Source organism: Gymnoscopelus braueri, assembly GCF_963280865.1.
Source record: "Gymnoscopelus braueri genome assembly, chromosome: 2".
Lineage (NCBI taxonomy): Eukaryota > Metazoa > Chordata > Actinopteri > Myctophiformes > Myctophidae > Gymnoscopelus > Gymnoscopelus braueri.
The window spans coordinates 42,164,578-42,182,881 of record NC_137604.1 but is presented as its reverse complement, the minus strand read 5'-3'; the positions used below and the strand labels follow the sequence as shown (position 1 = coordinate 42,182,881).

Below are 18,304 nucleotides of genomic sequence, written 5' to 3'. Positions count from 1 at the left end.
TTGAGAAACCTTTTGTTCAAATTTTTTTGGGGTAAGGTGCTTTTTTTTCATATATGCACCCGCCTATATATAGTAAAGCTACCAGTGAATACTTAGGTGGGTCCTCCTGAGGAAAGAGGTGAGTGGTGATGCACTGGTGCACTTAGCTTGCATGAGCTGATGACCAGTGGTGTAAAAAGTACTCAAATGTTTTACTTATGTAAAAGTACCAATATTGCAATGTAGATATTCTGTTACAAGTAGAAGTCCCTTATTCAAAATGTACTTGAGTAAAATATACTATACTTAAAGTACCCATACACATACTACAGTACAAGTACTCATTGTGCAGAATGTTCCATTTCACAAGTTCAAAATGTATACAAAATGTTTTGAAAATAGACGATCTACAAGCTCACAATGCGTTGCATCCCTATTGCTATTTTCCAGTGGCTGATCAGCTGATGGTTAATGTGTTTTGTAAGAATAATAATGAAAAGTAACTAGTAACTAAAGTTTTCATAAAATTGTTGTGGAGTGAAAGTACAATGTTTTCCTCTAAGATGTAGTGGAGTATAAGTAGTATTGAAATTTGTAAATACTGAAGAAAGTAAAATGTACCTCAAAATTGTACTTAAGTACTTAGTAACTTTACACCACTGCCAGTGATCATATTATCGAGGTTGTATGCACTGTTTCCGTTTTTCTTTTTTAATGATGAAACACCAATTCCCCCCCCCGCCCCCTCCGGACCGGCTTGTAAATTGCCTGCACGCAGAGTGACTAGTTACACTGAGCAGCTGCGGAGGAGCGTCAAAGTTGCACATCATAAGGTAAGCTAAAGCTACTGTTAACTTTTTGTAAACTTGGCTTCCATGAATAACATACGGAAGCATGTCAAATTGTTATAGTCTGCCTATCCACGCCATAACGGCATGTTTCACAACATTTATATCATGATTCATGTTATCTTTAATTCGTTGAAGCCCCAATCTGTCGGAATGGCAATGTATGTGGAATTTCAGGGAAATCATATTCATTAGGCTTTTTAGGTCATTATCGTTGAGAGTGAGATGGTTACGGATGTTACAATTATGTACGGCCCCTCAGAAGTACCCGTATATTCCGTATTGTTTATTAAAAAGCATTTTAATTCGATTGGTGGCCATTTTCTCATAGAGTTATAATGTATCAGATTCAGAGTGCAATACACCTCCCAACCAATAGGGTCACGTAGTTGAAAGCACACTGAGAAAATGGCCACCAATCGGATTAAAATGATTTTTATTAAACAATACGGAATATATGGGTACTTCTGAGAAGCCGTACATAATTGTAACATCCATGGCCATGGGGTAAGCACTTTATATTTGAAACTGAACATTTATGTAGATGTGCGGATCAAAGAGAGATAAAGTTCAAACTTTATTTTGAAGATCATCCAAGACGGTCATGACAGATAAACTGTCTTGTGATCCAATATGTTCTTCTACGTGAGATGAGTAGATGAGTGGGTTATATGTCTTTCTGTCTACAGATGTTGAGGATATAGATGCCTCATGCCTGATTATTATGGGATGGACTGATAGTTAATAGTATAGAGTAGCCTATCAACATTATTATAATATAATTATTATTACTTTAAAGTTACTTACTCAGTAAGAACAGTAAGAAGGGACTGCCAAATTATTACAGTTACTAATCCAAGTAATTGCATTACTTTTGATGCCAAGTAATAAGTAAAGTAGAGTAAATGGTGCATTTATATAGCGCTTTTATCCAAAGCGCTTTACATTGATTGTGCCATTCATTCACCCATTCACACACACATTCATACACCAATGGCGGAGGAAACCATGCAAGGCACCAACCTGCTCATCGGGAGCAATTAGGGGTTCAGCGTCTTGCTCAAGGACACTTCGACACTAACTCTGGGGGAACCCGGGATCGAACTGGAAACTTTGCGGTTTCCAGTTTACTCTACCCGGCCACTCTACCCCTGAGCCACTGCCGCCCGAGTAACTTATCATCAATGTGTCATCATCTGCATTGAATTTGGTCTGGTCCATTACATTTGTATGTGCAATACTTTTATAGTTGTGTTCATGACTGTACTGTACTGTACGTGTGTGTGTGTGTGTGTGTGTGTGTGTGTGTGTGTGTGTGTGTGTGTGTGTGTGTGTGTGTGTGTGTGTGTGTGTGTGTGTGTGTGTGTGTGTGTGTGTGTCTCAGAGAGAGATCTGAGGCTTTATTAGTTTAATTTGACATGAAACATGTTTATACAATATGGGAATTTATTCAATGCCGTTCCAAAAGGAGGCCCCATCCAGTAACTACTACTCTTATCTTCAAAGGCAAACATCAGATAATTCTTCTTGTGTGCTTCAAATCATGTCATGTCTAAGATTTAGCGTTTACATCAGCAAAATGTATACCCGTTATGAAAGGACACCCCATTCACGTGTTTGCAACAATCCTAGTGTATACACTCTGGCTTTGTAGGGCAGTGTCTGCATTCTTCTGTTCAGGAAGTTGTGCATTTTTCCATGCATGTGACATGGTGACAGCAAATGCTCTCAGTCAGTAGACATTAGACAATGACTTGGCTCAATTTCAGTCTTACAGCATTGAACTCTAGTTGACCTGGTGCAGGCATTCTTTTCTCATAGGGCTGCCTCTGAATGGTACACTTGCTACCTTAAAGGGTTATTCCACTTTAAAACACTTCTGGGGTCATTTGACCTTTTTTATTAATTGTTTTAATTAATTAAAATAAATTGATAATATGGCCCCTTCGAGCATTAAATGTAAACTATCAGTCACAAGAACCAGGGACGTGTGTTTTCAATGAGTCTAAAATTGAGTTTGAAGTTGTATAGGAGGGGGCCTATGTCTGAACAAATATCTAAATATTGAGTCAAGTAACTTAAAAACTGTCTGGGTGCACTCAAAAGCCAGAGTAACTGTTAAAATGTCCCCAGAAGGGTTTTAAAGTGAAATACCCTTTTAAATTAACTGAAAATCATAACAAGAACTGTGGCAAAGGTTAATATTCGTTTGACAATATCCGTTTGATACGTTTGAATTGTCAGCTAAGTTTTTGGTGTTTCAGTTCCTCTTAAAAACACTATGACTGTCGATGGTTGAGTTTGTGTGTACTGTGTAGGCTATATACATTATAATACATACACACACACACACACACACACACACACACACACACACACACACACACACACACACACACACACACACACACACACACACACACACACACACACACACACACACACACACACACACACACACACACAAGGAGGGGGGCATGTGGTGCCAAACAATAGTGGAGAGGAAAAGGATTTGTACCCCCAATATGGAACTGTCATGTGTGTCCCTGCACCTTTCTACCTGCCCAGTGAGTTTCCACAATGTCTCACTGTTGTTTGCACCTAAAAGCAAATACAGATAAAGCAGCAGATATATTACTCAATAATTTGATAAGTTCCCCTTGAGGTGAGGAACCCAAGCTCACAATGCGTGTCACTACAAACCTCCACTGTTGTTCTGGGGAGCATACACAACCATGTGCCTCCTCTCCATTACACACTAAGTTGCCAGCTACGTGTACTTCTTTTGACCTGACAGTGGGGACTTTCATCGGAAGAGTGTAAAACACATGCAGGTTGATGGTATGCTATATTCCCCACATCCCTACCCTCGTACACAGGCAACCCGACTAACCAGCAGAGGTTGGTGGTAGTGCAGCAAAAGGACATCTCACCGGCTTCCCACGTGCTGACACTGAGAACAAGAAAAATGTTTTTTTTTGCTACTGGAAATCCCACAGGACAGTAAGGTGATACAGGGGATGGTCAACAGGGCAAAATGCCAGTACAGGGACATGGTGGTACAACATATCCTGACTCAGGGCAATGCTATGGCTGCATAGGCTGGCATAAAGATTATGGAAAATGTCCCCTTAAAGGGGAAAATGCTTTGTCAAAGTGTTTTTCACCTGCTTTGAGACAGAGGGCAGAGTCAACATTCCTGATTGAAGGGAGAGGGACAATGCTGAGATGTGGAGCACACTTATCAAAGAGGATGTGGTATGATGTGTTATATGTTTGAGAGCACTAATGACACATAGACTGGAACATAACCTAGACGGTTGGGTGGTTGGAGTGGATTCTGCGTCCTCTGTTACCTGTTTCCTAACGTGACACATTAATAACCATTTTGTAATCCTTACTAAATGGCGCTGCTTCATTGCAGCTACTATGGTAACATTAAAGGAATACTTTAAAACCATGAAAGGCAACAACTGTACGATCTGTATTCTGTACTCTCAACTCTGTATTCCGTATGGAGGGGAACAAGCATACATTAGCCATTAGTCTATGCCCAAGGAGCATTTTTTACATGTTGTTTTGTTCTATGCCTGCAGAGCAGCAATACATGGGGAGAGATTCTGCTGTACCAAGCAACAACAGGTGTGCAGAATGTCAGAGAAGATAACTAGAATTGCTATTGTCAATCATGACAAATGCAAGCCAAAGAAATCCAGACAAGAATGCAAGAAAAGCTGTCCTGTGGTCCGAATCGGTAGGAGGTCTCTGTTCACTAATAATCTCAAATGCTTGAAATTCAACTTTAAAAAAAAGGTATAATGTGGCATTCTCATAAACAAAATAAATTGCTAAATATGCCACGGCCCAACATTATCCCATACTCAAGGCTGTGATGTCAGGAGTAGTATTGCCTTGCTGCTGCTTGACCACGCCACTCAACAAATAGACACAATTATAGCATCAGTAAACATTTAAAGGGGAGCTCACACTGGCAGCTACAAAATATATAAAGCGACAGCATATCTGTGATGTCCATGATGCAACCTGTACAGTCACCTTTTCAGACTTTTTAATTTATTTATAAGTTATTTCTATATACTGTAATTACGTAAAAAAGCAACTGACATGTTTAGATATTCTGTAGTAAATGTCTGAAGCTGTCCATTATCTGTTGCTGCACCTTTACGTTCCATGATGAACTTGTTTGTTCCTTATCATCGGTGTCTCCTCCAGGCAAGCAGTGCATAGTGGTCACACCTGAAAGCAAAGTCGCCTGGATTTCTGAAACCCTCTGCATCGGAGCTGGAATGTGTGTGAAGGTTAGTGACCTCAGATTTCTTTGAAACGTAGTAGGAGGATTTGGGGTTCCCAGGAAGCATTGTCACAATGGTTGCCTGAAAAAATCTTTTTCAAATTTACAGGCATGTCCATTTGGGGCCATCACCATTGTTAACTTACCAAGCAACCTGGAGAAAGACACCACCCACAGATACAATGCCAACTCATTCAAACTGCATAGGTGAGTTCAAATACAAGATGACTATAGTCTTGGACTTGTTAAAGGCTCAGCTGTTAGTGTGTTTATCATCTCACAATATGTATTATTATGTGGATTTACAGGTTACCAATCCCCAGACCCGGGGAAGTGTTGGGTCTGGTAGGAACCAATGGAATCGGGAAGTCCACAGCATTGAAGATCCTGGCTGGAAAACAGAAACCCAACCTGGGAAAGTTTGATGTGAGTGAAGAACTGGATATTTATGTGTCCTAGTTGTCATCACGGGTGCACAATTTTATTTCAGCATTTTGGCTTCATGATTAGAGCAGATCAAAAAGGGGGATTTGATAGACTGTATATTACCCAGCATTAGTCTATTATGCAGACTACGTGAAACATCTGTGATCTAGGATTTCATACATATCCTAACGCTGATTAAATCTTGTGTGTATTATACATTATATTATACTCCCCAGGCCCCCCCAGATTGGCAGGAGATTCTTACCTACTTCCGAGGCTCAGAGCTGCAGAACTACTTCACCAAACTCATAGAGAATGACCACAAGGCTGTCATCAAGCCTCAGTACGTGGACCAGATCCCCAAGTCTGTCACGGTACATTCTGCACCACCCCACAGCAGTTATTACCAATTATTTTGAAATTGCGAGACATGTTTTTAGTTTTTCACGATAATAGGGACTGAATGGATAGTAGTTTGTAAGTAATGTTGGACGTGCATTGGCTGACTGATATGTTGTGTTCCGTTCACCAGGGGAGTGTGGGAGCCATCCTGAGCAGGAAGGACGACACAAAAACTGAGGATGTGGTCTGCGAACAGCTTGGTACGTTGATGATTGTGCCTTTAGTATTTGTTAATCTGGTTCCAAGCCAATCGGCTTCCAGTATGCCATTTGATGGATCGTGTTACTGGGGGAGTACCAACATTTGGGATTACCCAGTGGGTAGTGAAGCCAGAACCTTCTTTGAGTACTATGGTCTTGTCATGGACCTCACCTAACAGTGCAGTGTGATGTTAGAATTACCTCCATCTGGGTGTTATCCGTGTCTATGCTTTCTAAACTGTCAACATAGAGGTAAAACACAAAGCCGAATTGATGGCTCACTCTCTCTGCCTCCATTTCTCAGATCTGACTCATCTCAGGGACAGAAATGTGGAGGACCTCTCAGGAGGGGAGCTGCAACGCTTCGCCATCGCTGTCGTCTGCATCCAGAGGGCCGACATGTAAGCTCCACACTCCTACACACTGCTGTATCAAGGCTGCTACTAAACACATTGGACTGAATCATTTTGTGGAATTTCACAAAAATGTAATTAGATTTATTATATGAACGGAATCTGACACAGATCCAACACTGAAACATTTTCCACTAATGTATTTCATATGAGATTTAGGGAATGTCATTAAGTTTAAACTTGTCCTCTTAGTGACGTACTTAGGAGGACAGTGAGTAAACACAACTCAGCTGAAATAATGAATAACATTTAGCTGGGCCTAAAGCCTCTCATACTACTGGAAGTGGAGAAGTTAGGACTGATGTTTCTTGTAGAATAGTGACATGGTTGCTTTGTTTTTCACAGTTGTCTGACCTCGATTCTTCCTATTTAATTCACACAGCTACATGTTTGATGAGCCTTCCAGTTATTTGGATGTGAAGCAGCGTTTAAAAGCTGCCATGACCATTCGCTCCCTCATCACTCCATATAGGTTAGTGACAGATATAGCGTTATACTTATTTACTCTGACTAATGGTTAAGTGGCTGGCTATTGCATCACTGCAATATCTAAGTATTCCTGAAGTAGGATATTACATGAGCCACTGCCTGTGTGTAAGCCTGGGTCTTCTGTCCTCATCCACAGATACATCATTGTGGTGGAACATGACCTGAGTGTCCTGGACTACCTGTCAGATTTCATCTGTTGTCTGTATGGAGTGCCCGGTGCTTACGGAGTGGTCACCATGCCCTTCAGCGTCAGGGAAGGTAGGTGTAAACTAACTACTACTCCACTGTTCAAAGGAAAATATCAGGGAATTATTTATTGGCCACAATAAGCAACAACACTATGAAACCCATTTAGACCTGAGGCCGATTCTGAAAACGCCTTCTAAATCCTGACCTAAGTTTTCTGAAAAACTTCAAATATTTATTCAAAAATTACATAACATGTATGTTGCTATATACTGAACATAGCAACTACCCCAAAAGGGGTTCCCAGATTGAAAGGTATAGTTACGTATAGGGGTTCCATCTCCAGATTTCCATGTTCGGATTGAATCTCACCAGTTATTCCCTGTTGCTAACTCTGTCCGTCCAACACTCCCAAACAGGATGTCTTGAAAACTACTGGCTGCATTGCCATGGAATCTACTTTGCACATTAATGCTCCCCAGAGGATGATCCTGATTGATGATGATTTTGGTGGCTGGCTTATTCTCTAGCTCCACCCTGAGGCTAGAATTTCCACTTGCACACAATATATTTCAAAATCTTAGGGATGGATTTCCATGAAACTTGCTGAGCACATTCATACCCACTGGAGGATGAACCCTAACCATTTGACTGACCTCATGACCTTCCTCCATTTTACATCAGTTCAAAACACTTCTGGTTAGGGTGGATCTAGGTCTGAGGCCTGTCAATGGAACACTTTACTTGAAACTGACTGGTTCCCTTCATGCAGATATGTTCCTCTATGCAGACTTTACTTTCCCTGTGGACCTGACATGTGGCCATGCATACGTACAGTATGGCCCCAAAATGGCTTCCTCCTTTTTTATGGAGGGGATTACCCACATCCCTCTAGTCTAAAAAGATCCACAAACAGAAACCCTCTCCTCTCCTCTCCTCTCCTCTCCTCTCCTCTCCTCTCCTCTCCTCTCCTCTCCTCTCCTCTCCTCTCCTCTCCTCTCCTCTCCTCTCCTCTCCTCTCCTCTCCTCTCCTCTGTCCTCCTAAGGCATCAACATTTTCCTGGATGGCTACGTACCCACGGAGAACATGAGATTCAGAGAGACGTCGCTAGTGTTCAAGGTGGCTGAGACAGCCAACGAGGAGGAGGTGAAGAAGATGAATCACTACCAGTATCCCAACATGAAGAAGGAGATGGGAGGCTTCAGCCTGGAGATCCTGGAGGGAGAGTTCACAGACTCAGAAATCATGGTCATGCTAGGAGAGAACGGTACGGAGTGTGTGTGTGTGTGTGTGTGTGTGTGTGTGTGTGTGTGTGTGTGTGTGTGTGTGTGTGTGTGTGTGTGTGTGTGTGTGTGTGTGTGTGTGTGTGTGTGTGTGTGTGTGTGTGTGTGTGTGTGTGTGTGTGTGTCACACACGCACACGTCTGTATGGCTGTGTATGAGCAAACTTTGATTCTGCCTATGCGGCAGATTCTGGCAATGCTTTTCAATGGGAACGGAGCGGAAATCTGTGAATGGCAACAAACCGCTCTGTTCCCATTGAAAAGTATTTGCAGAATCCGCCGCATTGGCAGAATCAAAGTTCGGTGTGACTGCACCCTAAAACACTAATTGGATTGTTCTATTCATTTTTCAGGAACGGGCAAAACAACATTCATCAGAATGCTGGCCGGACGTCTGAAACCAGATGAAGGAGGTGAAGACATCATCGATATTGACAGGCTTTTGGCTGATGCTCTTTTCCAAACGAATTTACAGTCACCAAAAATACAATCAAGAATAAATAGCAGAAAGGTCAAAGCCATAGTGATCAGCCACTATTCCTGACATCCTGAACAGCAAGATGGGATAGAAAGAAGTTTTTTAACCTTCTCTCTTGTTTTGGAACATACAAAATTCATTTATATTTTATTGTTATATTTCTTCTCCAGGTGAAATGCCCATCCTCCATGTCAGCTACAAACCACAAAAGATCAGCCCCAAGTTCAAAGTAGGTTGTCAGCCTGATGGTGTAGTAACACTACTGGTTCACAGTTGCATGGGAATGAATCACATAAAGGAAAACTAAACCCAAGTGGCAATATTGTCTCTTGACATTTCTGGCTGCAGGCTGCAGGGTTTTCCTCAGAAGGATTAAAGAAGATTATTTTGACTGGTAGAGGGCAGAATCCTTGCAGCCTTCAGAATAAGAAAATATTTAATCACTGACCAAAACTGTTGCCTTTTATTAAGGCTCTGCATGAAAAAACTAAATTGTATTATTAGCCTGTTTGTCTGTATGTTTGTCTGTCGGTGTGTATATGTAATTTTGTCCACCAGTGGGTGCTGAAGATGACAAAACAAACCAATGAAATGCAATGAGCCAAGCAGCTTAACTATGCACAGCTCTAGGTTGTCTGTCTCTGCCAGGCCAAAGGCGTGGCCAAGACTATGTTTTCACCCCTCTCCGTCCGTCTGTTTGTCCGTCCGTCTGTGTACAACTAATATCCGTCACCATTGGTCCGATCGACGTGAAACTGTGCACACACACTCCCTGGAGGCCAGAGCAGAACCTCTGCCAAATGTTTCACATCGGCTTGTTATAGCGCCACCACAAGGCCGACACATTTTTTGATATTCCTCCTACAGATTTTTTCCAAACATCACACATAGGTAAACATTATCTCTATAGTCATGTGATCAAGACGGATCTGATTTTTCATATTCCATCCTGATTGGCTAAGATTAGCATCTAAAGTTTGCAGGAGTGGCTCGTTTTGAACAAAACGCAGCATCCGATTAGTGTGAAACTTTGAAACTTTGCACGCAGGAAGAAATGCCACCCTTTTCATATGAGCCTATTATAGCACCACAAGGAGGCAGATTTTTGCTAAACACATTTTTTTGTGTTACACCTACAAATTTACAAACATCACGCAATTCGGTACACATTTTCTCTATAGTCATGTCATCAATATGGACCTGTCCTATTTCATATTTCATCCTGTTTCGCTAAGATTGACTTCTACTACCTGCATGGCCTGGTGGAGACTTGTGCTTAAGGAGCAAATTTTTCTAGTTACTACTATTGTTGGGACCATTCCTGACTAGCTAACCCAGTGTTCTGCTGTGTCTTTAGGGCAGTGTGAGAGCTCTGATGCATGACAAGATCCGTGACACCTACACACACCCCCAGTTTGTCACAGATGTCATGAAACCAATGCTGATTGACAGCATCATCGACCAGGACGTGAGTATCACACCAGAACTTCAATCATTCCATTTCAAAATGAGGCAATAAAATAAAAGTTTATTAATATTATTTTTACAGTACGTACATGAAAGGTTCAGGGCAAATTGAAGCCTGAAAACCGACATGATCGAAACGTTGCCCTTGAAATAAAGTAGTTTGGGAGCTATAACTCAGTGTATGGATATTTTACCTTTTTTGATTTACTAAAGTCATCAGCTATTGTAGTTGCGCAACCAGCGAATAAGCAGTGCTTAAAATCTACAGTTGAAGAGTGGAATTTGTGCATCATGGAGCCCTCTACCAGCTCCGGAATAAAAAGAAAAGCTAAATTCAGTGATGCCTATATTACATTTTGACTAAAAATAAGACATTTTGAAGTGACACAAGAAATAGAATTAAAAAAAAAAATGCATTAGCAGTCAAAAATTTACTGATGATTTAAAAAAATAAAGAAGCAAGACAAACAAAATAAGAAAATTAACAAAAGGTTACAAAATACAAGCAACTGCAGCTGGTGGCGGACCACTGCAAATATGTATTGAACAGCCAAAACAAGTTGTATCATTACGAGTTAAAATAAGCCACAGACACTTTAAAACGAGAGGGCGATATACAAGCAAGCTGGAGAGATTGACACATATGAGTAAAGTTGCCAAGTTGTTCTACCACAACAATGCACACGCATTTGATCCAACACGCATGCCTAAAGACTCTTCACAACAACTATCCACATGTCGCATGCCGGTGAAACCGGGTGAACACCACATTATTCATAAAGGTGGACACATGTACGTTAAAACGTTACCACATGACGGCACCCACCACTGTGCACTGTCTATTACAGTATACCTGTGAGTCGCCTATATTATATTAGGATTTATTGCCTGAAAAGGTCAGCTGAGCTATGAAGTTATGTTAAGTTAAGTCAAGTTAAGTTATGAAGTCTGAAGTGCCTGTTTTTTGCAGTGCCCTTTGATCGTTTGTTTGAAATCATTACGCACGCAGCATGCACACAATGCGCAAATTGTAATGTAGCTAATTGATCTATTTGTGCAAAATGAACCTGTTAGTTAGGCTATATAAGATGTGTAGGCTATGTTACTTATTTATGGAAATAGTTTTCAATCCAAAATATAATGCTGTAAGTTAGGCTGCATTTACGCCCCTGCTTGTCATTAATTGCCTGCCAGAATTATTTCAGATTTTTTGCAGTTTTATGCCAGAGCTTTTTCATTGAGAAAAAAAAAGTACTCAGGAGCCGAGATACAGAATTTTTAAGTTTTAAGTTAACAAGGAAGTGGATAGGAGTCTAGATCTTCGAAAAATCATATCTCCTTGGTCTTTGGGTCAAAAAAAAAAAAAAAAAAAAAAAACTTTTTTTTTTTTTTTGAAAGAACAAGTATACTTGATCTTGGCAATCAAGTGATGGATTTGAAAGAACAAGTATACTTGATCTTGGCAATCAATGTGTTAATGCATCATTTTTTTTTTTTTTTATCAGATGTCTGATAAATTGTAATCATCCCGGACATTGTGACCAGCAGTTAAAAATCCTAGTCGGACCCTTGCAAATTGTATGAACATTAGTAAATCCAGCAGAATCTGTAATCAACAATACTTGTATCTCCTTCCATTGTTGTCACAATCCTCCCTCAAATACATATGAATGTCGGAGAAGCACACTTTGTGACGACAATGACATACATGGTGTGCCTCAGGTTGCCTCAGGTGCCTTCCACGTCGTTACACCTAACGAAATAACCTGCATGTTTGTATGCGCAGAATTTGCCTCGCCTACAGTAAATGTGCTGGTCAAGAACTGAATCCAATCCAAGTAAAAAAAAGAAAAAAAACATTCCATTTCAAATTGAGATATCCATTTTCAATAATCCATTAACCACACCAAAACACTGTTATATTACTTTTATTACGACTGGTTTCTGATACTTTTGTTTGTAATTTATTTTACTTATAATTTATTCTCAAGCTTCCCTTTCTTTCAAGAGCTAAAAATAAAAATAACCTGCCCCCAGTCATGCCCCCAGTCATATACTGTATATGTCTGTCCGTGCGTGCGTATGTGTGTGTGTGTGTGTGTGTAGGTCCAGAACCTATCAGGAGGTGAGATGCAGAGAGTAGCCCTAGTCTTATGTCTGGGTAAACCAGCTGACGTCTACCTGATTGACGAGCCGTCTGCCTATCTAGACTCGGAGCAACGTCTAATGGCTGCCAGGGTCATCAAACGGTAAGTCCACACACTATGATTCAAAACACAGAAGCAAAACTGTCACACTGACACACACGGATAGACGGACGGACTGATGGACAGACGGACAAGGGCGAAAACATAGTCTCCGGTCTTCGGCCATCCAGCCTGGCGGACACAATTAATCAAATTTAATGCTTTAATGTCTCAAATAAGAAATTGGATTTGTAGCAAGGTGTGAAGCATAAAGGGCTGTTAAAGGACGACTTCACCCATTTTCAACATATCCTCATATAATTGGTCCTCATTAATGCTCATTATAATATATAATAACAAAAAAAACATGACACAGTCATATTATACCAGCATGCGGCAACAAAAACTGCCAACCTAAAAGCAGTCAGTTCTTTACAGCCTTCCTAGAAATGTACTCGAGCGAAAGTAAAATATTTGTCTTGGAAATGTACTCAAGAAAGAGTAATAAGTATCAAAGTATCAAAAAAATACTCAAGTAAGGTACACATCCTCATAATCTGTACTTAAGTACAGTCGGGGGGGGAAGTTGGCCGAAACGGTCCGGAACGCCGTTCCGGTAAAAGATTCAGGGCCGGAACGGCATGCCAGCAAGAAAAAGGAGAAAGCAGCTGTCAAGATCCCATATTAAATAATCTGCCACAAACGCAAGAAGAAAACATTATCTACTAACGTCAGATTAACATGGATGATTGGACCGGTCAGAACAGAACCGAGCAAATATCCCCCCCAAATGTACATTCTAAAAGGCTGCCGTATGTTAATGGTTTTGAGAAGAATTAATCTAACTCGACTCCAATTAATAGTAATTAATATTTACCATTTGAGTACTATACCTACCTGCATTCCTCCATCCGTGTGTACTCAAATGTTTTATGTTTATAATGTAACAGTGAAACGGTCAACCTTGAGTCAATATTTATGACATAATGTAATGTGTTTGATCAGTGACCTATGGAGTGGTGCATATCAGACAAGATAAGATACTGTATTAATTTATAGGCTCATTTAAAAGTTGATACAGCATTGACGTGGATTGTTTTATGCAAGTAATCTTTTTTATTCGAATGTATTAGACCCGGTTCGACCGGGTCTCAGACCCATACTGGACCCTGAGCTCATTTATAGCTAACATCACCGTGGTATTCAGATTAGCCATGTCAGTCACCTCCTGCTCCCCCCGCCCTAACAGAGTAATCACAGACGAGCTGAGTCGTGTGCGTTCTGCTCTGTGTTGCACACAGACAGAGAACATTTCGCCGACTTTTTACCGTCCCCACAGATTATGTCCATAAACATGCTCCACACAGACGTACGTTCCAACTTGCATCTTCCCGGTGGCTTTTGTTTGCGTTTCACCTGCTAAAAAACCTCCATGGTGTTAAGCAGGGTAACCGGAAGTCTCACCCCAAAAAAACACGCTCGCCCCCAATTTTTTTCCGCAGACCAGCGGTTCTTGTATTTTTGTATTTGTTTTACTGAGGATAAGGTTAGAAATAAGTTCAGGGTTAGGCATAGTTTTACTGAGTTTAAGTTTAGGAATAAGGTTAGGTTTTGGCACCGTTTTACTGAGGTTACGCTTAGGAATAATTAAGGTTAGGTTTAGGCTTAGTTTACTGAGGTTAAGTTGAGGAATCAACGTAACCTCAGTCCTCAATCATTAAAAAAATTAATAATAATATTTTCTCTTTTTTTTCCTGTCATACCTTGCCATACCCAATTGAATTAAAACTGTAGTTGTGATTCACAACACAACAATAACGACTAACAACGATTCAGAATGATTTGATGAATAATAGAAACACTGACAGCCAATAAATAAATAAAATCACATCATATATTCAGCGTGTTTACAGAATGTTATCATTCATTAGTGTGAATTCTCACATCATTATCGTTATAGTTATGTACTTTATAGTTATCATTTTGGTGTGGACGACCCTTGATACGTGCAAAAAAAAAGAAGACAACAATTCTATGCTTTAGCTAGAATGGGGTAGAACGTCTTGCATAGGAAAGACAAACATCTCAGTGTATTTGAGTTAGGCTATTGTTGCTTGACCCTCAACCTGTTTAAATTATTTATTGGTGGGGTAATTGTGCTGCCTTTCTAGTGGAATTGACTGTCAATTTACTGTTATTTTCTATCTCTCCGTTGCCTAGATTTATCCTCCATGCAAAGAAGACAGCCTTTGTGGTGGAACATGACTTCATCATGGCCACCTATCTGGCAGACCGCGTCATTGTGTTTGACGGTATCCCATCCAAGAGCACAACTGCCAACACGTAAGATTCACTGAAAGATCTCATGTGTTGTCTCATAGGACCACTAGATAATACTAAAAGGGCCGAGTTGACATGTATGCCTTCATGAGCAAATAGTTCCATTACTGGAATGAGGATTTTTATCCCAAATGAGACCATGAATTAGCTTGGTTCCAGACCCGCTCTCTGAGTGGACTGTGGACTCTTGGTCTGTGTTGTAATGTGAACCTCGGTACAAAAAGTACCGTCCAATGAGAGTCGGAGGTGGGGGTGGGGATCCCTTGTGATTGGTTTAGGGAAATTATAAACCAATTCTAATTGGTTTAGGGAAATTCTAATCCCCTCCCCCTTGTTATCGCCTACACTGGAGCCGATGTCAGACTGAAGCTCCACGCAGCTTCAGTCTGATAATCAGGCTAACCATGAATGATTGATGACTATTCTTCTGGATTCTTCTTCTGTTATTCTGGATTATGTCTAATGATTATGCTATTTTTAAAAGGCAACGACATTGTTTAGAAACAGATATTGGTGATAGGCCTGTACCTTGCATTTCCCATGCCACGTCGTTAATTTATGGTGTTTTGGTATTTTTCTTATTTCCGTGGGTAGCATAGATGTGATGTCACAATGAGATATTTCCCACACGGTTACAAAGGTGTTTTTTAGGAGAAACCTTTTCAACTATCCTAAACAGCAGTGGTAGCCACCAGGTGTCTGTATATAAAAGAGCAAGAGCTTCTTTCAAGACTCACCGTTTTGCACCGATGTTCAACAATCATACAGGAAGAAATCCAGCTTTGCCACTTTCAACCTGGCATCCCTATTTTGGACATATAGGATCATTATAGTTGGCAATTTCACCAAACCTTCCAAACATTTCCAAAACAAATAAATTCCAAATTGTGCGACGACTTGTGAGCTTGTAGGCTGCTTTCATAATTGTCGTACGACAGAGTGTAATATACCTTGTCTTAAGCCCTATATTATAGGGCCCTATACATTCCCTGCCAAAAACGTAGATGTACGTTTTTGCAAATCCAACAGTTCACTGCCAATGAGGTAAATTTACGTTTTTCAAAAAAATATATATATATATGTATATATATTTGTGTTATTAAAAAAAAATCTTCTTTTGACCCAGGAGATATCATTTTTCGAAGATCTAGACTCCTATCCACTTCCTGGTTAACTTATTACTTTAAAATGCTGTATCTTGGCTCCTATGTGTACTTTTTTTTTCTCCAAATAAAAACCCCTGGCAGTTTCTAAAAAACAACTGGTACATAGTACCTGGCAGTGAATGTGTTAAAGTGCTATATTATTAGGGCTTAAGTAGAAGAGACCAATTTCTACACCCACAGTAGGCTCAGTAGTCCAGAATGCGATGCAACAACATTGTGTAGAGTGATATGCACGACCGTGATCATAGACATGGCATTCTGGGAAATGAAGAAACATCATTTTGATTCTACCAGTCAGTGGAACAGGGAGTGATCTCCAGAATTAAAATTTTGTTTGCAATTTAGCCACAAGAGGGGGGTAGTTGCTTTGAAAGAGAAGAGAAGTCCTTTGTGATTTGAATCCCAAGGTAGGCTAAGTGAATGTTTGATGTGAAATTTTAAATGATAGGTGCTGTAACACAGATAGGCAAGGCAAAGCAAGGCAATTTTATTTGTATAGCACATTTCAACAACAAGGCAATTCAATGCAAAACATCAAGCAAAGGAAACACATTATAACACTCCCTAACATTAGGATACAATAAAAAAATACAATAGTGCAGAAGATAAAGAAAAAGAGAAAATGATAAAATTTAAATGAAGTGAAACATAAAATGAAGTTATTACAATGCTCAATGATCCTAACCTATGAAATGAGAGGGTACACCCAGCAGTGAGCCGACCTTAGAGCTGCATGATCATAATGTGTATTCATGTTTGCAGACCACAGAGCTTACTCGCTGGCATGAACAAGTTCCTTTCTCTGCTGGAGATCACCTTCAGAAGAGACCCCAAAAACTACAGACCAAGAATCAACAAGCTGAATTCCGTAAAGGTACAGGCTGAATTGGAAACATTTAATCATTTAGAATGTTTAATTTATTATTATTATTATTATTATTATTATTATAGTTATTGTTACTATTATTGTTATAATATCAAGTGTATTATATTATTAACGTTACTGTTTACCTAATTTGGGGTTGTCCACTCCTTTTACAGACTTTGTAGAATTCTATTTTTCCCTTTGACAATGGAGTTTTCAAATGATACTTTTTCTAGCCTATACTTACTTACTATAATATTTAAACCATGATGATTTTCTTTCTTTTTTGTAAGAAATAAGAAAATTGAAGCTTTTCCCTAAAGGGGATGTAGTATGCATGGCAATGTAACACTTAACGGATAAGCTTCCTTGGTGGAGTTCTGTCATCTTGTGGGTACATGTTCCTAGTTTAATGTGTTTTGTTACCTGGACTCCCTATTTTCTTTTTCATGGTTGTGATTATTTTATGTGGTTGATTTGTATTGTCTGTGAAGCTGTAAATAATTATGAACATGGACCCATGCACTCCAATTCTCATCAGTACTAGTCAGAACATGGAAAATAAGATATTTCTGTAAGGTCAATTTTGTGAGGCTGATTCTACAAATGCCCTCTAAACCAGTAGTTCTTTCAAGATTTTCCAAAAATGTTCAAGCTCGAAGTGACGCACTGTGAGCTTGTATATCTGCTATTTTTTTTATAGCCAAAGCTAAAATCTAAAATGACACAGATGCTTTCCCGGTTTGAAGCCATGTTGTTGAATTAATAGTTGTGTAGTGTATGTATGATTCTGAATTGGATCTGTCTTTGCTCAGGATGCAGAGCAAAAGAAGAGTGGAAAGTACTTCTTCCTGGATTAAATACAGAGAGAGAAAGAGAGAGAGAGAGAGAGAGATCCACTCCTTCAAACATTTCATCTATGGAGGAAGTGGGAGACAGAGGAGGAAGAGGAGACTTCATTAAGGGCTGGGCTGACCAGTGTCAACATACACGATTTCATTTCTAATGACAGAAAGGTGCACATGTTTAAGTTGCTCTTAATCATTACACACTCATAATGCAATGTGATGTCACAAACAAGATATCTATAAAACAACTGGCCAAGTTTGAACTCAGTCAACTAAGTATATAGGCATACTTTATGTGGTTAAATATAAATTTAGATTATGTTTAGTTGTGAAGATTTGTATTTGCACTTCTTGCAGTCGTCCAGCAGGTGCTGCTGTTTGTCCCATTAGGATATCAAGACCAAGACCCATAGACC

The 18,304-nt window shown here is 39.9% G+C and overlaps 1 protein-coding gene across 1 annotated transcript; it reads left to right on the top strand.

The window, feature by feature from the left end:
- Positions 1-734: 734 nt before the first annotated feature.
- Positions 735-17,912, top strand: LOC308078313 (ATP-binding cassette sub-family E member 1-like). Its single transcript, XM_080419431.1, has 18 exons — positions 735-812; positions 4,424-4,581; positions 5,061-5,146; positions 5,249-5,346; positions 5,448-5,565; positions 5,802-5,939; positions 6,098-6,167; positions 6,472-6,568; positions 6,963-7,052; positions 7,206-7,327; positions 8,302-8,523; positions 8,892-8,951; positions 9,187-9,245; positions 10,374-10,484; positions 12,590-12,732; positions 14,890-15,012; positions 16,938-17,049; positions 17,856-17,912. The coding sequence occupies exons 2-18, from the start codon at positions 4,479-4,481 to the stop codon at positions 17,898-17,900; spliced, it is 1,797 nt and encodes a 598-aa protein (XP_080275557.1). The 5' UTR covers positions 735-812; positions 4,424-4,478; the 3' UTR covers positions 17,901-17,912.
- The last annotated feature ends 392 nt before the right edge of the window (positions 17,913-18,304 follow it).

Bases quoted from the DNA above. Each gene is read 5' to 3' on its own strand.
- LOC308078313 (XM_080419431.1), top strand. From the start codon at position 4,479: ATGTCAGAGAAGATAACTAGAATTGCTATTGTCAATCATGACAAATGC. The intron at 4,582-5,060 runs GTAGGAGGTCTC...TGTCTCCTCCAG, and splicing joins CTGTCCTGTGGTCCGAATCG to GCAAGCAGTGCATAGTGGTC. The intron at 10,485-12,589 runs GTGAGTATCACA...GTGTGTGTGTAG, and splicing joins ACAGCATCATCGACCAGGAC to GTCCAGAACCTATCAGGAGG.